The sequence below is a fragment of the Sebastes fasciatus genome, chromosome 15 (genome assembly GCF_043250625.1).
Source record: "Sebastes fasciatus isolate fSebFas1 chromosome 15, fSebFas1.pri, whole genome shotgun sequence".
Lineage (NCBI taxonomy): Eukaryota > Metazoa > Chordata > Actinopteri > Perciformes > Sebastidae > Sebastes > Sebastes fasciatus.
The window spans coordinates 4,154,250-4,177,965 of NC_133809.1; the positions used below are offsets into that span (position 1 = coordinate 4,154,250).

General features: G+C 40.6%; 1 protein-coding gene across 6 annotated transcripts; it reads right to left on the reverse strand.

The window, feature by feature from the left end:
* Positions 1-1,105: 1,105 nt before the first annotated feature.
* Positions 1,106-23,364, reverse strand: nsd2 (nuclear receptor binding SET domain protein 2). 6 transcript variants are annotated; one of them, XM_074609790.1, is made up of 23 exons: positions 23,183-23,364; positions 19,274-19,900; positions 18,537-18,705; positions 18,243-18,406; positions 17,235-17,675; positions 16,545-16,764; positions 15,625-15,731; positions 14,556-14,664; positions 14,319-14,434; positions 13,789-13,878; positions 13,343-13,469; positions 12,553-12,753; positions 11,555-11,734; positions 9,480-9,636; positions 9,168-9,370; positions 8,213-8,316; positions 7,704-7,973; positions 6,600-6,716; positions 6,083-6,224; positions 5,825-5,931; positions 4,647-4,842; positions 3,555-4,122; positions 1,106-1,500 (listed from the first exon to the last, which is right to left on the reverse strand). In XM_074609790.1, exons 2-22 carry the CDS (start codon positions 19,868-19,870, stop codon positions 3,815-3,817), a joined length of 4,125 nt encoding a protein of 1,374 aa, XP_074465891.1. In that variant the 5' UTR covers positions 19,871-19,900; positions 23,183-23,364; the 3' UTR covers positions 1,106-1,500; positions 3,555-3,814. The 6 variants fall into 6 exon arrangements, with proteins under 6 accessions (XP_074465891.1, XP_074465892.1, XP_074465888.1 ...); XM_074609791.1 differs by having other exon boundaries at positions 14,319-14,431; positions 18,243-18,409; XM_074609787.1 differs by having other exon boundaries at positions 3,739-4,122; positions 18,243-18,409; positions 23,183-23,363.
* Positions 23,365-23,716: the final 352 nt, after the last annotated feature.

The following is a 23,716-nucleotide window of genomic DNA, read 5'->3' on the forward strand; positions in this document are numbered from 1 at the left end:
CTATACCATGACTTTTTTTTTATTTTACTTTTTTCGACATATTAAACTGAGTTTTTATTTCTTTTTTTAAATACTATATTATCTATTTTTTTATGATACTAACTATACCATGACTTTTTAATGACTTCAGACATTTTTTTTTTTTTACTTTTTTCGACATACTTATTTTTTCGACATACTATACTATCACTTTTTTTTTAGACATTATACCATGACTTTTCTATGAATTCTTAGACATAATGTACTTGGATTTTTTTTATGACTTTTTCAACATACTATAACTTTTTCAAAAATGACTTTTTTAACCTACTATACTATGGCCTTTTTATGACATACTATACTATGACTTTTTTTTCCTGAAATTTTTCGACATACTATACTTTTAATTATTTTGATGAAATGTTTCACCATACTATACTATTACTTTTTTCAAGACCTTTTTTCGACATACTACAGTGTATTTTTTCATGATATTTTTCGACATTACTACTATGTCTTTTTTTTTCCAAGACATTTTTCATCATACTATACTATGACTTCTTTTCATGTGATTAATTGGTTTCGGTACTTTAAGAAAATAAGGTCAAAATTCTCAGAATCACAGATTTTGGCCAAAATTTCAAAGACCTCTAACCCCCAATAGGCAAAACTACAACACACTGTCAACCACCATGCCAAATTTGAAGTTCCTAAGTTAAATAGTTTGAGTTCTGCTCCGGAAACGGAAGTGTGACACACGAACGGACGAACACGCGGAGCGCTATATACCCCTGACTATGTTATCGCGGGGGTATAATAATACAATACTAATAAAATGAGTTAATAGTTTATCAAAATGGTTGTCGATTAATCCGACTGAATAGAGCTGAAACAGAAAATTAAAACAGTAACATTTTGGCAGAAAGATAAATGTGAAGTTTTGGTCTTTACAGAAAAGTTTTCCTTTAATATATCTCAAACAAATGTTTAAGGCTTCAAAGCTGAAGTTAAGGCAGCTTTCAATTTTAAAGTGATATTAAAGTGATGTAAGCCGTAACAAGAGGTAAAAATTTAAAAAATCATTGTTTGATGATAACAAAGTCCAGCAGTGTGCAGAGGGTCGATGCATGTTTGGTCACTTTTTATTGCACGAATCAACAGACGTGAGATCCTGCACAAAAGTGTTTCAGCACTGCATCAACAAAAAAAAAAAAAACGAACAAAAAAAAAACAAAAAAAACATACAATATCAGAGAAATTGTATGATATTTACAATAGATGCATCACTATTACCACTTATACATTATGTACATATTAGTCTCTGGTTTACTATGACAGTAGTTACAGAATGAAACCCCTACTCACACATTACACTTCAGCTCTAACAGGGAATTACAGTGCTTACAAAAATAACTGGCTGGACTACATTCACTCAACACAAGTCAAGGTTAGGATACATACAAAGTCGAAAATACTCGTACGAGACTTGCTGCACCTCTGGACATGTCCCATTCACACGCCCTGGGAAAAAACAAAAAAAACAAAAACAAAAAACAAAGGTGCAGTTATAAAAACGGCCTCCTGTTGCGTCTGTACAACTCAAATCTGGGATTTTAAGAGATGTTTTAGAGGAAGAAAGAAAAAGCACCGATAGTGGCTTTAAGATAAAACGGCCACCCGTTTGGAGAGATCCAGATTCTAAGATGAAACGGTCCAAATGTTTCTGAATGTCAGATATGAAATTCTGTTGTAATTTTGACTTGGATGTTGGAAGATAGAAACTGGTAATTATAGTAGCACCAAACTGTCATGAAGGCAGCATTAGCACGTTGGCCTAGTTTTGTGCGGTGTGTCCCACACCGTCGGCTCTAGTCTGCCTGTGTCGGAGGTTCTTTGCCCGATTCAGCATGTTGAATTGGCGGCGGAGCTCGTCGATTAGCTTAAACGAATCAGTGCACGAGAAGCGAAACGGACGTGAAGGAAGTCCGGAGGAAAAACACAGAAGGCTCATCTCATTTTTCATCTTCATCTCATCTGATCATTCCAATACACTGATATTCATGGCCGTCTGGAATGAAGCTAAGTGTGGAGTAAGAGTGGTGTGAAAATGGTCGACAAACGGCTCTTTGTTTCATGTACGTATACTTGTATATCAACCGTCCTCAGTCTTCCGGTTTCCCTTTTTGAATGACAAATACAGACTGCTGGTGTGGAGAGTTATTTCATCTCATGCAGGCGCAGAACGTATGTGCTAACTGGCCGTCGGCTGTAGTCCTTGCGGTGTTTTCGAGTTCAACTTTTTGGCGAATATAAAGGCAACGTGAGGAGACGCAACAGTCGGCCTTCATATCCGCTAGTTCACTGATGTCAGGTTGGTGTGTCTGGGGATTTAAGAAGTGCAGCTGGAGCTCACAGACCACCGAGAGTGATGAAAGTTAAAGTCTGACTTGTCCTAAAATGTGCCACCGTACTCCTCGTGATGCTTCACGTCAAGTACAAATGTGAAAAACTGACCAAAATGGGAGTTACAAGATGTTAGCCAGTGTGCCGTTAGCCTTTTGTTAAAGTATTAAACGACAAGCAGGACGCAGTTTTGAGACTGAAAACCTCCTGAGGATTAAAAAAGCTGAGGTCCGTCTTTTAAAACCTCACTTACAGACGACTCAATGTCATGAATAAAAAGCCCGGCCGGTTGACACGGAGGCCTTCAAAATGTGAACCAGCATGATGTGTATGCATAAAAATCTTTGTACTGTACTTCAGATTTCAGGAAAAAATAAACCTTAAAAAGGTTAAAGGACTTAAAACTCAACTTAGAAAAACGTTCCAGAAAATCGCAAGTATTCCTTCATTTATCTGGTGTATCATCGAGCAGAGAGCACTAAAGACCTAGAAACCTCCCAGTAGTGTTTTCATGTCAGACGGCAGTTTAAGAAGCGCTCTCGGTTTAATACTTTCTGTAACCCCTCGTTGTCTGGACAGGCGGGTAGATAGACAGTTTGTGGTGCCACCGTTCAGCATCCTGATACGCAAAAGAAATAAAGAAAACAGTAAAACTGAGCTAAAACAAAATAACAGGTTGTAAAATAGCAAACAAATGTCTACAAATGTAACCTATGGCTACAAAACAGAAGTAAAAAGGTCATCCGAGGTCTATCCATAGTGTCTTGGTGTTTCGATATTACATCTGGCATATATATACTATATATAAAAATAAAAACAATCCATTTGGCAACCTGTTTGACGTCTTACACTATTCCAGTAATCATAATTTTGGTCTTTGATATACACATATATAGATATAGCTATAAAACTCTGCTGTTCAAGATCGTCCGTGTTGAGCGACGGGGGGGGGCGAATGAGATTCAAGTTAGCAGACGGTGACGCTGCTGCTCAGTTTTACTTCCAGCCGGTTCAGTTTCTTTTCTGCAGAAACAAACTTGATTTTTTTTAGGACTTTAGAATAACAAAAGAAACCAAAGACAATAAAAAAAAAAAAAAAAAAAATCAAAATAAAAGGCAGTTTGGTTGGTGGAAGAATGAGAGTAGAAATCCACTAGCCGAAGTTTCCTGACCTGCGCTCGCTCTGCTGCTTTACCACAGATGGTTGGCCTCAGTGCAGACAACTAAACCTGAAAATGTTTTAAAAATAATAAAGCGGCGAGCTAGAGGCCGCTGCCGAGCATGCGAGAGATCAGCGGCTTTCCCTGATGATGAAGATGTACAGTGCCTTGATATCTGTGATCTTGTAGACATTACGTGGGGTTTAGCAGGTGTCAAGAGTCTAGTTTGGTCTTTTGGCTCTCTGAGGGGGAAGGGGGGGCAAAGGTCACTGTTAGGCCTCTGCTGCTTTCCTCTTGGAGCGTTTAGTTTTGGCCTCGGCTCCTTCTGCCTTCCTGGAGCCTTTAGGAGGACGGCTGCCGATGGTGGCAGTAGTGGCGGTCTTTGTTGTCGCATTCGTCTCCGAATTGACACCCTGATCCAGCTCGTCGTGCTCCAGGCAGCACAGCTGTCCCGTGGGGGGCCAGGGACGCAGCGCCCCCTCCTGGTGAGCCTTGCAGAAGGAGTTGGGGCAGAGCTGGCAGAAAGCCTCTGAGTTTTTCCCGCAGACGTCACAGTGGTGCCAGGGGCAGTCCCAGCGGCCTGCGGGAACAAGGACCAAAGTTACAGACGCAAAGTTCAGAATACATCTAAATTCACTAAGGTGAAATTAACTCAGGATAAAAGGAGAAAAAAAGCTCTGTTAACCAAAATTAAAAAAAATGTAACTCCTGAAAAATGTAACTTAAATGTTATACTCTTTATATTTACAGAGACATACACAAACATTGTTTAAATATTATCAAACTTACATAAAAGTAGTTAACTGTGTGCAATAGGTTGCACCAAACATAGTATAAAGTTTTGATGAATACATTTTGTAAGGGAGCTGGGAGGGACAACTGAGTGAGATTGAAGTGTTCTTAGTTTGGGAGGGGAGAGGGAGACACACCTGGCGGAGATCTCTCTATCTGAGATGAAATCTACAATAATAACTTGCAATTTTATAGTGTTTCAGGGGACAAATAACACAAGAACACACAGCTTTCCTTCCAGTTGCATGTGGTGAATATCTTTTTCTGTCAGCGCGTAAACTGCTGCAGCGTTGTATATCATGCGTTTCTTACCAAAGGGTCTCTTGGTGAGGTTCAGGCAGGACAGGTGATAAGCTTTGGTGCAGGTCTTCTTCCCACATAGCACCAGCTGCCCTCCGTCCCCGCAGCGGAAACAATCGTCATCCGACTTCTTTCCCTCAGTTTTCCTCCTTTTATACTTTCTCTTCAACCTCTTCGGTTTTGGCTCGGCTGTGTGGCCGTTTGAGTTCTGCAGAGGAGACGCCAGGTTGGGATAAAAAGATCAATGAGTGGATTTCTAATATTATATTTATTCAACTGTTATGGTGCAGTTTTTCTTCATCACAAGGGGGAACTAAACTACAAACTAAAGTGTAAAGTTCATCTTCTAATGCAAGGAAGAAAACAGTGGATTCACTCAAAACATGTTATCTTAAAAAGGAAAAATACTCCTGATTCCACTTATACTGTATCACTAAGGCCTTTTCACATGAGGTACGATTGATCCGTACCGTGCCCGAGTATGATTGCCCCCCCTATCCTGTCAGCTTTCACATTAGTAAAGTTGTTCCGTACCCGAGTACACTTGCGTCATCGCCAATGTGTATTTGTTTACGTTGAGATCAGCTGTTCTTGTGGCGGAGCATCGTAAAACACTTCATTCAAACTTGACAGACACAAAATAAAACTCACCAATACTGTCGTCGTTACTCTTTCCAACAATCACCAACTCTGGTTTGGCCGAAATAAACTCGTATTTCACCGAGTTTGATAAGAAAAAAGGCCGACTTTACATCTTGTCTCGGAGCGTTCACACTAATCAAACGAACTGGACTTTGGGGACAAGTGTACTCGGGTCCGGGTCCCTAATGTGAAAGCACCCCTAAGCAATTTTTAAATATGCACTACAGGAATGCACTACTGTTTTGGTTTTCTTGTGTAGCATAAAGGGACTACAACTGCATTTCGTTGTGCAACCCTGATGAGGTTGTAATTAACTTTTTCAATGTACCTACTTTCCCCGAATTTGCCTCAACACTCAACTCAAGTCTTTCAAACAGCTGGAAACACCTGGACATGATCTCTGACTCAAAAACTTACTACCAACAAAACAGACCCAGAATTTGCAAAATGGTACTGTTGATACGTTTCTATAATGATTCTGGTGACTTATGCAATGTCAACTTAAATGTGATAATGAGCCTACAGCTCTGATAAAAAATAAAGCTCACCTTCGGCCGATCACCTAGAAAACCGCTGCAGTTGGGAGCACCGCAGCGACAGACGGTCTTCTCATTCCCGAGGCAGTCCAGGTTGTAATTAAAGGTGAGCTCAGTCCCTAAAAGCCCCAAAAAATACATATTTAGGAACATATTTTGGCTAAAAAGATGAAGTGTCCATTAGATACTTCTTGTTTTGTTGCAACTGTAATTATTCTTCAAACAATGTGCAGACGAAGCTCTAAATCAGTCGTTTCTAACTCGTCTCACCTGCTGGGATGTCACAGACGGCGAACAATCCGACCCGCGTGTCGCCGTTCACCGTCCACTTCTGCGTCTCGCAGTTGGGCTGACAGCTGTGGTTCATGAAGCGAGAGTAGTTTCCCTTCGGACCAGCGTCGATGATCCGATCCTGAATGAAGAATAAGTGGCTCTAAGTTAATTTATAGCTTTTATAATTTGTAATAAATATTCCTGCAGTTTCTTGTACCAACATTACAACTTATGTAGCACGTCCACTACCATTACTACTACCTCATTAATGTGGTTTATATTATTTATATCATGAGCTTTTACAGATCTATCTGTAGGATTTAGCTGACAGTAGGCTGTAGTATTTGTAGTATTGACTCCTGTAATGTTACAGCTGCTTATCATGTAACATTCCCAATGCAATACCATTCTGTTTATCTCGCTCCCAGTAGAAATGGTACTGCTGCGGAGAACACAGCACCCTGACACACTGCGGAGCAAAAAAAGTACTTCACGCTTCCGGTTCGGCACTAACCTTGTCGATGGTGAGCATGTAGAAATCAATGATGTTGTTCTCCTGGGCGTACCTGATCCTCGCCCTGCACTCCTCCTCGTCTATCAGCTCTCCGATGTACTCGTTCACAAACTCGCCCTGTTTGAGAAACAAACCCGCGATGTCTTGATACTAGAAATGTCCCAAGCCGATCCACAGGATTTCCAACAATCGGGGTGTTTTTTTTAATGGATTAGCATTAAAAATATATATATATTTATACCCTTGGAGAGTTTTTAAAAATTAAATCAAAGTGATTTAAAGTGGCTTTTTTGACACCTATCGGGGAAAAAGACCCTTTAATGTCAAAGTGAAAACAGTGCCTATACTTTAATAGGCACACTGTATATAAGCCTGATTATATCTTTGCTGTAACGCATCACGGTCTGGGTGGGTGAGCTTCCAAAATGGCAGTTTTAACCTTCTTAAAACACCAGAAACATGAAGTGCCTTGTTAGCTGAGCGGTTACAGCGCACGTCATATTACCGCAACGTCCGGCCTTGGGACCTTTGTTGCATGTTATACCCCTCTATCTCTCCCCCATTTTTACAGTGTCCTCTGCCAAATAAAGGCAAAAATGCCCAAATATATCTTTAAGGAACACCAGAAATATTTCCTTATGTAGAACAAGTATTGCCCGACCATTACAGAATTTTTGAGGCAGATACCGATATTGATATTTGAGGGTTAAAAAATAAATCGGATAACGATATATCAGCTACTATCACATTTTACACAGTCCATAACATAAATAAACATTTTTGATAATGTTCCCGACATTTCTGTACTTCAATTTGTCATTTATCGGGTGACATATACGCAGACACCAATATACCTGCAATGAACTAATATCTTATCTAATTTCAAGTGACTAAAATATGGATTTGCACAAAAGAGGATTTCCAGAAATGATTAATGATAACTGCTTGTGCTTATGCAGAAAACACATCTGAGATGTTTCAACATGTCAGAACTAATTTCCAAAAACTAATAGACATATTGACCTTCAATGGGATGAATCTTTCCTGATAGTTTCCACATTTGCATGAGACATTGGCTGGTCCCACTAAAGCCTCTGGCCTTACCTTCTTGATGTCCCGGAAAGAGATCAGGCCCCAGCCTTTGCCGGGCGTCTTGATGATCTTGGTCTCCGGGTAGAGGCGTTTGGTGAAGTCCTGGTTGCAGCAGCGCTCCCCGTTGGGACACACCTGAGGGTGGCACTCGTACTGCAGCATGCGGTTCAGACATTCGGACTCAAACCCACACGGCCTCTCGTCTGTCGGCTTGCAGTTACACTTGGGGATCTCAGCGATGTCTGCGGTGTAGACCTGAACCTTACCGAAGGGTTTGTTGACCTGAAAGGAGATTTAAAAAAATAAAATAACATAAGAAAAGGAGACATCAACATCATGAAACATAAATAAACAATAATTTAATCTATTCTGGAGGTGATAAAAGTAAAATAAGTCTTATTTATTCATTCTTTAATATAGAGTCTTTACATGTATTAACTGATTTACTTGGGTTTGTATCTTTAAAAAATGCATTTGAACAAAGAGACAAAAGCAAAGATGCACATTTTTAGATTTCCCACCTTGATAAATTTATATGGGGGTGGCTTTCGGCTGTTCTCCTGAGCTTCCTTGGCCTCTCGTTTAATTTTTATGACCTTGAATCGAATTTCAGCCTCCACCAGAGCTGAGGAAACGAGACAACGTAGAGGCTCATTACATTTCATTTCATCTGTGGAAACATTCAGCTGAACATTTGATGATGCTTAACAGTGGTTGATATAAATAACAAGTGCAATTTCAAAACTCCAAACCTGAAAACATTTAAATTAGAACATGTATGCTTTTCTAGATGTCTTCAACTTCTTTTTAACACGTTTCAATTTAAAGTTAACACATACATTTGTGTGGTTCAGAGTACAGTATATGATGCTAAAGATTGCCGATATCCAAGAAACGTTTTCGGTAATTATTAAGGGTGTCACGATTTTGGACATTGATCAAATTTAGCTCCTGATTTTTCATCAGTGATTCTCCCAGTATTTTTTTTTTCTCTCCGCCCCCGCCTACTTGCGTGCGTCCGAACACTTCAAAGACGACACAGCGTATCTTACCGGTAGCCTGCAGCTGCACTTTAGGACACCATGACCACTGCCGGAGCCACTGATGGAGAAAAAACAAAACCCTCCCGCTTCTCTGAAGTCACCGCTGTGGCGACATTTAACTTCCCCGTGAGTTATGTAAACGACAAACGCATCGTTGAAAAACTAGTTTGAGGGCTGCAGAAGATTTTAGAAGACTGCAGCAACCAAAGAAAACAGCGCTCATCGAACTGTTTGGCCATTTCAGTCGTGATATCTCCACTTCAAATCGATTGTGTGTCTACATCGCCAACTGACCAATCGTGACACCCCTAGTAATTATGTGTAGCAGTCGTGCTTTGATGCAACTTTGCTTCACTTCTTTCATGAGTTTTAATGATTTTGATGAAAATGGCCTAAGAATTGTATTTTTCTAGGAGGTAGTCTAGGTCTTCACCATTCTTGAAGACTTTGCCGATGCCGGTCCTCTGGTGCCTGCTGCCCCGGTCTCCCTCCATGTACGGAAACACTCGGCCCTGGTGAGTCCAGAAGTAGTCCTTGGAGCCGAAGAAGAAGACCGGAAACTCTCCGATCTCGTGGCGAAGGTGCTGGATGTTGGTGGGGATGTTTCTTGGGTGGTAGATCTCTGCAGGCCACCATCTGAGGAGGAAAAAAAGGCAGTTATTATTAGAGTTATTAATTCAGAGTCTAGGTCACAATACAGAACAACATAAAACACAGTACTGAATCAGGGATCAGCTTCTCTGACCTGTATGTTCCCAGTTTGACCCAGATGATGTCTGTGTATTTGGGTTTCTTGCCGGCCCGGCAGTCGTTGCAGAACCAGCTCCCATCAGGCATAGCGATGTTCAGGCAGTCGGGGTGGAAAGCTGCAGGACAAGACTCGCAGCACAGCAGCTGTCCTCCTGCAAGACAAGAACAATTCAAACGTTTAGTTACAAGTCAACAGCTTTGAAGCTGGCAAGAGAGCTCCAACTTACAGTTGAGTCATCTGTGCAAGGGTGATTAAAAACAGCACAATAAAACGCAAGCATTTAGTACGACCGGCAGCCAAAGAACTGCCACGTACACACTCGTTAATCGACCCAAACACACTGTTCTGTGTGTGTTTTGGTTGTGAAGCTGAGAGGATACAGGGGCATGACTGGTGCAGTGGCTCAGAGGCATTGACACAGGATTTTGCATTGATGGAAGAACTATCATCTCTTACTCTCTAGCCAATGTTGATATTAAAACTTTAAGTTATTTGGCATCAAACTTTCGCCAGTCAGAGCTTGACAAATTCTACGACTGGCTTGCTTTCTGGGTTTCAGTATCATCTTACACAAACTCAGAAAGTAACTCACACATGAAATTACAGACGACTCCACAAAACTGGCAGTGATTTCAACTGAAAACTGATGTTCAGGAAGTGCTGCAGTTCAGCATTTCCTCGGATTCTCAGTAGCACTTTGTGTGATTAACAGCTTCTCACTCGCCCTGGTACAGCTCCAGTGCAGTTGGTTGTGCCAAAAATGATTTCCTTGATACCCTTTATAGATATTAATTACTTTGAGACTACACTTTGTTGCACTAGAAGAACATTTGCTGTACTCTCTGTAGAGCTGTTACATCATATTACAGCAGGGTCTCCCGCCAATATTCTTTTCTTTTCTTTTCTTTTACGAGTGCGACTATTGTTTTTGCTGACATCTACTAACTAAAATGATAATGAGCCAAGATGCGTCAGTATCTGTGTGGCATATCACCTCTGCTAAACAATGTCCTGAGGGGAAACCCTGTGAAGAAGGGTCTGGACATTTATTCTCACAATGGTCCTTGTTCAAAGTCAATAAGTGAGGAGGTCCGATTGGGATCTGAAATCCTTAAATTTGTAAACTGACCCAGCCGCAACATGCAAACCGGGAAAGACACAAAGAGGAAAATGTATACTAAGATTTATACAAATGCAAGAGAAGCCATTTACCAATCGTGTGGACATTAGGCTTGCCACGGTAGTCAGTGTTACCGGTGTTACACGGTGGTCGGGCACACATCAATTACAATACGTGCCCACCGTCGTTTTGCTTTTTTTTCTCTACAGAAATAAAACCCATTTGGTTAATTTTGGCGTATCAGCGCCGTGTTATCAATACATAGTCGGACGACGGACGCTATAAACTGAAAGTGAATGCATCTGCTCCGTGAGGAGTCTGTTCAGAGTAGCAGGTGTCATATTTCACACACACGGGATGAAAGAGAGTTGTCAGACAAAATGATGGCAGAAGATTTGGTGTCGAAGCGAAAAGGAAAAGCGCCTGTTTGGCAATATGAGATTTAAACCCAATGCTATAAGGGAAGCATAACGTTAATGAGGTAATCGCCGTGAGGAGGACAGAATGGGAACCTGCAGCGAAAGCTGGACCGGAGAGGCCAGACACACAGCCATCCGACGGTAAAGATCAAAGTCAGCACACTCAAAGTCAGCAGCGTCTTTTCTTGTAAAATGTCCGGTGTAATCGGTAACACCGGTGTTGTTTATTAACCGGTGGGAAAATTTCCTCACCGTCACATCAGTAGTGGTCATACTGCTGGCATCATGCTTTTAGTTCAAATTAATAAATTTCAACAGCCACAGTCAAAGACGTAAACTACGCATGTTTAAAGGATGTTAAATGGAAGTTCAGTATAAAAATTGCCGTTTTACAGCTGAAATTAGTTTTTATCACCACAAAAGATCCTTAAAATGATTGTGGTTACATGACTGGCTGGTCAAGCAGACAAAACAATTATCAATATTTGGTAACTGGCCTCCTTGTTAGTAAGAGGGGAGAGGTGACAAACCTTTGGAGCAGACGAAGCACCAGCTGACGTTGACGTGACTGTGGTGGCTGTAGCCCTTCTTGGCGTGGAAGTGGTTGGTGCAGATGATGGCGGTGTTGGTGACCATCTCACTGCCCGCAGCCACACACAGGTCCCCGACATGGTACGCGACGGGGCAGCGCAGACAACGCATCAACCTACCTACAGTACGGAGAGAGAGAGACACCAGATTAGACAGATTTACATCACTCAGAGGACCAAATGTCTGCTGTAGAAAAGCACTGGTTTACTTTAAGTCTACAAAACTAAGCTTATTCTGTTTGGGGTCCAATCTGTCACAAACTGTAAAGATGGGTAGCTGCATCATATTTCATCAGTGCCTTGTTTTCATAGTCACCACATTAAATGCCGTAATCCCACTATATCATATATATCCTAAATAGAGAAAGCAAAAAGGAGAATATTTCTTCATAGAGTTCAATCCTTTAGAAAATGTGGCCTGGCTGTAGTTAGAAGGAACAAGAGACTTTTTGGCAAATACATTTATATTCCTTCAGCTACTTTTTACCTCTAAATTAAATGCTTGTAACTGTGAGGTTCAAAGAAATTACTTTTAATTTCTCTAACTTTTCTTAACTCTATAAAATCATCTCTCACAGATCTATTCTGAAACTCTCCAAATGTCAGGATGTTGCTGGCTGATAAGGATGATGATGCATTTCCTTTACAGTTATTAAGATGGACAGTTGACTCAAAAATGTCCTTCCCACACAGCTTTTAAAAAAGCCCCAATACAATTCCATCAGCTAGTATGAAGTTCAGCCTGCAAGAAATGAATAATTAAAGCTGCCTTTATAGAAAATGATATAAATATGAAAACAAGTATTCTTAACTTTTAGTAACTAGTGCATTTGATCCTTTACAGAGCCCAGGATTAAACTTAACTCTCAAAAAGTACCTGTAAATGTAACAGAGTCTCAAAATTAAAAAGTGACATCTCTGGTGCTGCAGAGCCTCACCTTTGGCGGACTTCTGCTTGGTGCGGCAGCCGTAGTGGCAGCTGAGGCAGGCGTGGAGTGGACAGCGGAAGCCCTTGTTGTCGAACACAGTGAGGGGGTTGAGGCGGCTGCACGCCTCGTGGTAGAACTTGCCGCAGTGTTGGACGTGGCAGCGACGCACCGTGCTGTCTAACTGCTTACAGTGGAAACACGAGTGAATTCCTGAGTGGACAAACAGGGAGGGAAGAAAATGTTAAACAGCAATAATTTAAAACAGCTACCTACTCTCACTGTTCCGCTAACTCTGTCCATACTAATAAGGTACTGTATGCACACATGACATTAAAGGTGGGAATCAGGGGTCGGCTCATAATACAATGCTGTCATGTTATTTACTTTTTCACAATAACAAAAGGGTATGAGTCACCAGTAATTTATCAAGAAAAAACACCAAATATTAGCTGGTTACAGACTCTAAAATTAAAAATGTAAAACTACTTCTCTCATTCATATAATTGTAAACTGAATAGCTAAATAAAAACTTGTGGTTTTGACATTTGGTAAGAGAAAACAAAATTAAGACAAAGTCTTCAAAATTTGAGACATGATTTCATTGACTAAATTGTTCATAGATTAGTCAAAGAAAAAAATAGATTAACCCATAACAAAAGTAATTATTATCTGTGGAGAAAGGGACCTATTTAGATGATGTGATGTGATCAGTCAAAAACTGAAAGTAGCACAACAAGAGGTCACTTATCATAACATAAAGTAACCAATCGTTGTTTCCTGGACAAAGTGAACTCCTCACCTGTGCTGCACTCCTGACACAGCAGCTTCTCGTCAGGCTTTAACAACAGACCCAGACAGTGGAGGTGAAACATCCCACAACACTGGCCTTCACAGGGCACCAAGTCCTCACCAGCCTGCTCACACATCTGTAAAAGAAAAATACACGGATCAAAAAATATGCAGAGATTGAGACAGTTCAGTGCATGTGATCAGAATAAAAGATTGAAAAGGACAAAGTGGGAAACACCACAAACATTTAAACTGAAAATGTGTCTATATTCCACAGATGATAATACAAGCATGGAGACTTGTGTGATCCAGCATGTTTGCCTAACATTTCCCACTAATATATTTGTATTTTACTAGCAAAGCAGCATTTTCCCAAGAAATGTCTTACATTGAAATAAAGAGTTTGTTGTTACAATTCAAATTAAAGACAGTAAAACGCATAAGAGGTAGACCTACCTGGCAGACAAACTCTTTTTTCCGTTCGCCCTTCTTTGTCCCATCTAAGCTGTCACTCGGAGAATCCGGACGTCCTTCACTCCCAGAGCCCTGCAGCAAACATGTTGTGAATTTTTAATAAATGAGACAATGCTGATTCATAAGAATTCAACAGCGATACATTCACACTATCTGAAACACAATTAAAAAGTCAAACTATGTCCAACAGACCTAAGTGATGAAGGAAACTAATAACAATCAAAACTGCAATTGTGAGTTCTGCTCATAAAATGGAAAATGATCCAGCTCTCTATATTTTATTAAAACGTCTCAAAGATTATGCTTGAAGATGACTTGTACCATTAATAATAAGCATGTGTAATTAAATTAAACTTATACCACCTAACTTGCACTGGCAGGCTTAATCTTAAAATAATCGTTTAGCAACGTCAAACTGCAAAATAACGATTTGTGGCTCTTGAGCATTTCAAGAGCAACTTCCTTAGGTTTACTAGTAAATGTCAGACTGATCTGAGGTTATTCCCCCTCACCTCGGGATCAGGACACGGGGAGATCCGCCTTCTCTTCGCCTTGGAGGGCGTGGTCTGGTTCTCTCCATCCAGCTTCCTTTTCCTCCTACGCTTTGGTTTCTCTGCGTCTTGGTCTGCTGTGAAAACAAAGTGTTTGAACAAATGACAATCAAGTATTGCGGCGCCATAACAAAACAGCCAAAATGTTGTGGAGTCAAAAGCAACGCCACAGAATGTGAATTTAAAAGATTGGTTTACCAGTGAGGAGAGCTTTTGGCTTCCTCACTCTCTTCTTGGTTTCCGGTGCGTCTTTGTCAGTTTTCTTCCGCCTTCTCCGCTTTTTTTCTGTTCCTTCTGAAGTCGAGGCCTGGGAAGGTTGTGGATGTGATGAGCAAGAAAATCAACATCTTATTACAAAGTGCTTACTATTAGAGTTGGGTCCGGGTGGGTGGGTGTACGAGATTATACCGGTTTGAATTTATGCCAACCGGTTGAACCGGCATTTGTCGTTATGACACGGGGTGCCGACGGCGTCACGGTGCTAAATCCAGCTTGTACTGCATTAGTAATAAGCAATACGACAACGTGAATAACATAATATTATGTTTGTTTATGAACAGAGTCACTAGTGTCTGACAGGCCGTGCGCATCCGCCAAGCCGATACCGGTGACTTTGACAAAACACCGGCAACATGAAGGAGATGAAATTTCAGTAGAGGTGGGAGGGAGGAAGACGTGCACAACACATGTTGTGATTGTTTACTAGAAAAATCATGTGGTTTTCAGGTGACAACACAAGATGGGCTTCCGTCAGTGTATTGCAAGCCCGGCGACCCGTAACGTTAGCAAATGTGCAAGGGTGACGGGGAGCATGAAGTCAGCAGTAACGTTGCTCTGAACATAGTAGCACAGTGTGTGTACAGTTTAGACTGTCGGTGAATAAATGCTACAACTCCTCAAGACCAAAGCCAAAGTCCCTGTGTCATTTCAGCAACAAGCCGCTAATCCGAGTTTTGGTGGAGCAAGTACGACACCTAGTGTTAAAATTCTGTATACTAGTCCGGTCTTGTGGCTTAATATCAAACCGGTTTGACTTTTTTTTTTTTACACCGGCCCAATTCTACTTATTATCCATTTTAGTACTGATGTTCAGTATCAAAAATATATATCTTACTGCATCATTTTAAACATAGCTTTTTGTTGGATGCATACTTGACAAATCATTCAAAGTCTTCACAGCGAGGTCCTCCTCAAATGTCAGCTATTACTTTGCAAAAACAGGGTCAGTTTTGGTCTGAAATAAGATTGCACCAGATGGAAATCTCACCTTTTCTTCAGCAACTTTGGTCGTTTTACGTCTCCTTTTAGGCTGCTGAACCTCGTCTGCCGTAGCATCCGTTGGTGGTCTTTTAGACCTCTTTCGCTGCCTCTTGACTAAAATCAACAAGAAAAAATTAAAAAAAGGTCAAACTCCATGATTTGGTTCTGACATGGACATTTTTTTTTATCTGCATTAACGGTTAGAACAGGAAATGCTGACAACATTTTCAGGCAGCTTTTAGAGTAGCCTGATGATTCATTCAGAAAGCTTTCTCCCATCATGCGCCAAGTACCTAAGAGGCCAAAATAAATTGTCACTCAGCTAAAGGGAGTAGCTTATTCTCCTACATTTTAGTTTACATGAATGAGACAATCTCTTTCGCCTTTACTTCACTTTGGCAACTATGACAATAAAAGGCTCTTTTCAAATCGAATCAATTACCAGAACTACATGTGTGTAAAAACACATTTTGCTGCTCAACTACAGATGAGGATTGTTAGTATTAGTTGATGGTTCCAGTACTTATACCATCAATTACCATTTACAGTTTTTTGCTATGCTTCATAAATAGTAAAGAAAAAAGCAACCAGTGGCCACTAAAATATGATTATCTGTGCAAAGGGGATTTTGGTGTTATGTGACAACACTAGAAAGCAAACAGCATTTTGAATACATTATTATCTCTGCATTTCTAAGCTTCAGTGCTATCAAGGACAGCTTACTTGGGTTTAGCAGTCTCACAACAAAAATGTACCCTCTTTATACAATCAGGCGGGGACATTCTTAAATATACTGGTCACATTATGTGATAAATTCCACAACAACCCAACCACTTCACTATTTTACTAGCCACATGTGGCAATTTAAAGCTTACCAGCCATGGCCAGATTTAACCAACCCTGCCCTGGTTTCAACTTTCAACCAACCTGGAACTGAAACCGGAAGTGAGATTGGTTCGGAAATAACGTCTGTCGAAGAAACCAGCTTTGGTTTCCTTTTCCTCACGGGGTCAGAAGCGTTGTCCGCTGCAGGTTTTTTCCTTCTTCTCACCGTCTTCGTGGGAGACTGAGCCTGTCTGGGTCTCCTCTTTTTCTTTTGAGGTACGACTGATTCAGCTTGTAGATCTGGTGCACAAGTGGTGGGATCCTACAAAAAAAACAACGACCAAATGTATTAAATGATGCCAGAAAAAAGGCAAAAGCTTTCTTAAGCTGCCAAAATATGACCATAATATTAGCCGATTGGGGTTTTACATCCTTTTAAAAATGCATAGTATTTTCACACCTGGATTTCATTACAGATTTCCGTTGATATTGAAAGGTTAAAATATACAGTTAGTTGTGGGTTAATATGACTCTATATCTGAAGCCTATTCTACCTGCATGGATTAACCATGGCACAAACTAAATATTTGTTTGTACAGGGGTTTTACTGGGCTGAAAAGCTTTTTCCAGTGTTTCATTTACACTTTACATTTTGTCTGATTTCTTTAAAACTTAAGTCTTATATCATAACTTTCCCTGCTCCCTATGTCGACAAGTCTGCACGAAAAGATTAGAAAACATTATGTACAATAAGCCTTTCCCTGATGATACATTTTAGTGAGTTATCCTAACCTGTGAGGTCGGATGCAAAGGAAGAATTTCTTTGGAAGAAGCGGTGTCGCTGAATTGCTGTTTTGAAAGGCAATTATTTAGATGGCCTTTGCCCCTTCTTCGCCGTTCTCCCGAGTTGAGTTTCTTTCTGGGTGCTCGTGTCTTTTTCCGTGTTGAAGTGCTGTCTTGGGACTGAGAGGCGGCTGTTGGGTCGTCGGCAGGGCCCACCAGCAGGGAGGGGAGATCTGGGCTAAGTCTGGACTCTGTTTCCTGGTCCATCTCGGGGCTCTGTTCTGGCTTCAACTTCTCCAGGATGCAGGGGTTCAGATGAGGCCCGTCATCATCATATAGAAATGCAAAGTTCACCATGCGCTCATCCAGTGACATGCTGAAGGCCTCCTTGGCCTGAATGACGCCCATGTTCCACTGAGCCTGGAGTTTACGGGGCACAGAGGGAGCCGTCTGCATAGCAGAGGGAAAGAATACCAAGGTTATACAACAAGTCACAAAAGACACAGCACAGTAGTAATGTTTAATCATTGTGTTCAACTAGGGAACACATGTTGCTACCAAGAGATTGCCATTAATAAAAAAAATACGTGTTTTTACACTGTGTGCAATATCTTAAAACAAGATTACATACTTCATTAGCAGCATGTGACAGTTGTGTAAGAGACGACTTGATAACGAGCATGGCAAAAAGCACCTGCACAGATTTATGTGTTGAAACGTTATTCCTTTCTTGTTTGTTGGTGTTGAGAAAATGGACAAAAAGTGCGATGAGTCTGGCTGCTCGCATAATGGGCTCAAGGTTCAGGTGTTTTTTTAATTGCCTGATTTTTCATTTGGAATGCTCTTCGACTTTCTAGAAATGTAATGACAAGGGAGAACTTTGAATAAAACATTTTAAGGAAGTGCAATGTTTTAATGTTGCAAGGCTTCTGAGCCAAGTCTTTCTAAACAGCACACCACATCCTCTACAGGCCAATAATACGCAAGTGCGTCGCATAGGAGAAGAAGTTGATTTACCTTTTTGTGAATGACTCTGGAGGCTGGCTGTTTGTTGCCCTGGCTGAGCTCCTGGTATTGATCTTCCCCGGTGAAAGACACCATGTTCTTTTCAAAGATGTAGCCTCTCTCTGGGGCGTCTCCAAAATACTGCACATGGAAAAGGAGGCCCGACCTGCTGTTGACTGCTGAAAAAGGAATTAAATAAAAAAAAAATACATTAACATTGAATAAAATGAATACCGGTGTAATAACACTGACTTTAACTTGACTTGAACACATCACTTAAAGCAAAGTTAATTTGATGTATCTCACCTTTCTGTTTCGGTTTGATGTGATTGTTGAATTCCGGGTCTGTGGTCACCATGCAAGGCCACCAGGGGTATCCTGCCACCTTGGTCCAAACCAAATCACCAACAGAAAAACGGCTCGGCAGAGGAGATACTTCTGCATTCTCCTCATTCAGCTCTGGGATGAGATCAGGCTGGAGAAGAGAAAGAAGAATCAGTTAATCAATAGATAAAAATAGAAACTAATCAAGGTTCCAACGCCTTTTCCTTCCTATGCATCACTACCAGTATTTTAAACCTGCAAGTATTGGCTAACAATTATACACATACAATGAAGTGAGTCAAACTCTCTGCAGCTTTGCATTTAGGTTTAAAAACTTGCAAATGTTCTATCAATTTCCCACATTTTTAAGCCTATGTGGATATATTTATATATATCAATATTTGAATGTCAACAGATCGAACTAACTTTACATTTATATATATATATATATATATATATATATATATATATATCTTTAGATACAGTTAGTCACAATTCACTGTGTATTTAACTGTTCATAGGAGGCCTGGTACTTATGATCCTTTTGTCTTAATATCATCTGTCAGCATAACTGTAGTAGCTATTGGGTTCATGTTTGTCTTTAAACCAGTATTAGCTAGATATATTGCAGTTTATATATTTGCCCAATACAAACAGATGGTCTCGCTTGAAAAAAATATTCATCCTTTGGTTCTTAAAAGTAGGAATAAAAGCAAAACCTCATCAGCTGCTCCAGTTCCATCTACAGCATTTGTGTGGTCAAGTGGCTCCACGGGGATGGCGGAGGAACTGAGGTTTGGTTTTTGAGGTCCCCCCCTCCTTTTCTTTGAGTCCTGTCTTTTCTCTGGTCCAGATATAGCACCTTCAGTGTCCAAAGTAGTCCCATTGGCACAGCATGGCTCAAACAGCGGCTGCTTGACCACCTGGGGTATCGTCACCTTCAGTTCATGTTCAGTATGAGGAGTGCAATTGTGCTGATGGGTGCCATTCGTAGCAGGGGCTTCGGCACCCTTAAGCATAGGTGGCTCCGGAAGCTTAGGCAGCGCGTCTTGGTCCCCATTTAACACACGGGAGGTGAGGTCTTTGAGCCTCTCGTGGCTGTGGTTGTTATGACTGTGGCCAGCCATCTTCTGAAGGACGCCGTCTTGTAGTGTGGCGGCCAGCTGGGCAGCAGCTTTGTCCATTATTAGTAGAGCAGGGTCACTGCTCATGTCCCCCCCACCTTTTCGCACACTGAGGGACTCTGGTGGCTGCTTCATGCTGACAGGGTTGGCTGGTTCAAGCATCGAAGGCAGGGAGCTACCTTTGCTGTCCATCCCATCTAACCCCCTCCAGGCTCACTTGAGCTGCAGGACAGGACAGAAACTTATTACTCCACAGGCTCCAACAATAACACATCATGCAATATGGGGGCTCTTCATTCTGGAAAATTTGTAAAATGGCATTCTGGGATATGAATCCTAGGAGCATAACGTTACACATTTTTCAAAATGGCACTCACTTGCTCCAGCGGAGCCTGAACAGAGAGCTTGGAGGCGACAGAGAAAACTGCACCTGTCACGGAATGCTCTAGCAGCGTAGTTTTTAGATGAATAAGATAGCAGAGCTACTCGACTGAGTCGGAAGTGACAATACCTCTGTATAGTAAAATAATACCTCAATGAAATCCAGACCTATACGTTGATCACAACTAATGTGAGCGAGATCCAACTCAAACCCATTCTCCATTACATCCATGCATGCATAGGGAACAAAACCCACAGGGCGGGTGGAAAAACCTCTTACCGCGACAATATTTTAAATTGCCTTAATCCTGGAAAAAAAAAGGGACTAGCTAGCTGCTAGCTGCAGTCTGTGGCAAAGCGGGTATGGAGAATGCAGGAGGCTGGCTGCTGCTGGCTGCAGGCTCCACCGCATGCAGTGAATGCCCAATGAGTGGGAGGCTAGCTGAGCTGCGTAACCACCGCATCACCGGCGAGAAAAGCCGCGGAAATGGAAGCAGCTGACAAGTCTAGTGGAGGGCGATTAATTGATGGAATTGACTAGTTCAAGATAAACATGTTACCTTGCGGATTAAGTTCAAGATGTTTACTGTCACCCGGTTGTACAGGTACAAACGTGTGAAATTAAAATAATAAGTCATATTACATTTACATTACAATTATAAAAGGAAATACTTTGTACAAGGGCATATTAAGAACATATATATTAAGAACATATACAGTATAAGATATATTTTTGTGTGAGAAGGTGTCGTATGAATTATCTATTTAAAAGTCTGATGACCTGGGGTAAAAAAAAAAAACTGCTCCCCAGTCTGCTGGTGAGATTAAGTAACAAGGTAATTAGCTTAACACTGGGTTGTAATGTAAAGGCTATTACAGTAACGTTACAGTAACGTTTTTAACAACAGCTTCAGTCATTCTAAGGTTAACTAATAAAGTGTCTGAGAATCAAACTTAATGACATCTGTAGGCATGAGACTACTCTCTGCACATGTGCTTTTTCAATGTGTAAAAAATGCTTTTTGATGGGAGCTTGTCACATTCGGTTCCAGGTTATTAAAAAGGCGTAGAGGTCAGAAATGTGGATTTTCTGAGTGCCACAAAAAACACGTCTGTCACCCCTCAGTAGAACCCATCGTTTGTGCAAATCTGAGTTACTTGCTTTCACCCTAGTCACAGCCATTTATTTATATATATATATATATATATATATATATATATATATATATATATATATATATATATATATATATATATATATATATATATATATATATATATATATATATATATGGCAATGTCTGATACTTTGACACTACGGCAAAGATAGATAGACAGAGTAACTTTATTGATCCCGAGGGAAATTCAAGTTCCCAGCATCACAGTTCCACAGTGCAAAACATGTTAGTAAAAAGGCAGTAAAAAAGGTTTGTAGTGCAAAGTGTAAAGTACAAAACAAATATACCAGATATAAAAATACAAGGAGATGAACAAAACTGAATATAGTGCAGGGTAACAGCTATGATACAGGACTATTAAAAATGAGTATAGTGCAGTAGCTTAGTCTAAAGTGGAGTTACCCTGCACTATACTCATTTTTAACAGTCTCTTCTGCACTGACTAGTACCAACAAATCTGGATAACCACTGTAACACCCATCAATCAGCGTTATCCTTTTGCACATGCACAAACCTTTCAGGTAATTGCTCCCACATAACAATGAACATTTAGGGCCTGGTGCTCTAAACACCATCTATAACCAGTGTTTACTCTATCATGTCATACACCGAAACGGGCTCCGACTATACTCTGAAGCGGAAGCCACGATGTAGGAATCTCATGGATCTCTACCATGGACCAGCGGGCCAGCATTTACCCCCTCACCTCACCGTACAACCAGCATCTCTGTCACTGCTACAGTCAGCCATTACACTGCATTCCAGCAAATAGCCATAGCCGCCACCCAACGGCTAAATGCGGCTATTTTACAAACTACCAAACCAGATTAAAATAAATACGCGACTGGATGATTGTGGCAGTGTGTTTAAACTGATTTGCTATTGTTTCACTGATATAATAAATGTGTAGGCGCCATGACAGCTCGGTTAAAAAAGAAGCTAACAGTGCTAGCCAAAGCTAACCGGCTAACCATTGCACTAACGTTAGCATGCTAGGCTAACAGATAGCCAAAGCTAACCGGCTAACCATTGCACTGACGTTAGCATGCTAAGCTAACAGTGCTAGCCGAAGCTAACCAGCGAAGCATTGCACTAACGTTAGCATGCTAGGCTAACAGGTAGCCAAAGCTAACCATTGCACTACCTTATAAATGACCTAACATGAGACTGGACTGACTTGGTTTAGGGTTATTGTTACAGTCTATAATGAATTAAGCTTCATGTAGCTTAAAGCTGTTTAACTGACCCTGATTTTTATTTATTTATTTTATTCATCTTTTCCTTTCATTACATTTTTAATTTATTTTATTGTTTACATTATTTTTATACTGTAAAATATTTTAATATAACATGAACATGTTTATGTAACTACTGTATTGAAATTTCAAAATAAAGTATGAAAAAAAGCGAAGATTAATCTGTAAACATTTTATTTTCTTATTTAATAATGTTATTAATATTAAGTATATATTAAGTATATATATATATATATATATATATATATATATATATATATATGTGTTTGACGTGGGAACACCGATATGTTTTTACATATTATATTTTTATTATTTTCAAAGCTAACCATTGAACCATTGCACTAACTAGCATGCTAAGCTAGCAAGCTAACCAGCGTACCATTGCACTACCGTTAGCATGCTAAGCTAACAGTGCTAGCCGAAGCTAACCAGTTAAACATTGACGAATAGCACTAACGTTAGCATGCTAAGCTAGTGCTAGCCAAAGCTTACAAGCGAACCATTGCACTAACGTTAGCATGCTAAGCTAACGGTGCTAGCCGAAGCTAACCATAGCACTAAAGTTAGCATGCTAAGCTAGCGGATCCTCTCTTGCTAAATGGATGAAGTGTACTCGCAATAAAAACCACTACCGCCGGTTAATATCCCCACATTGACAATACCATGAAAGACAGCTTCTTCGTAGTTACCTGTTGAGTCTCCTCTCGGTCGTTAAAGGGTGAATCTGTCCGGATTCATCCTGTAAAAGTTGGAGGATTTTTCATTCAAAGCTCGTTGCGGGAAACTCAAACTGTCCGGACATCCAGCGCGAAAAATACTCACTTCCGATTGGTCGAGAGCAGCGCGAGGAGGCTCCAACCGGTCCTTTCAAAAAAAAAAACTCAACCCAACCGTAGGAAGTAGCTGACCCCGGTGTCTCCCGACTGTTTTCACATCATTTCACCACTTTTATACGTTATTTTTCAATTAATAAGTGCTGCTTACTGACACAATGTTTATATATTTATTACAAAAATGATGTAAACGAGCTGTGACGTCTATCATATGTCATCAAACGTGTAACGTTTAACGTTAAATGTACTGCCGTTGGGCTCCAACCGGTCCTTTCAAAAAACCCAACCGTAGGAAGTAGCTGACCCCGGTTCATCCCGACTGTTTCACATCATTTCACCACTTTTATACATTATTTTTTACAATTTTTAGTGCTACTTCCACTTAACTTA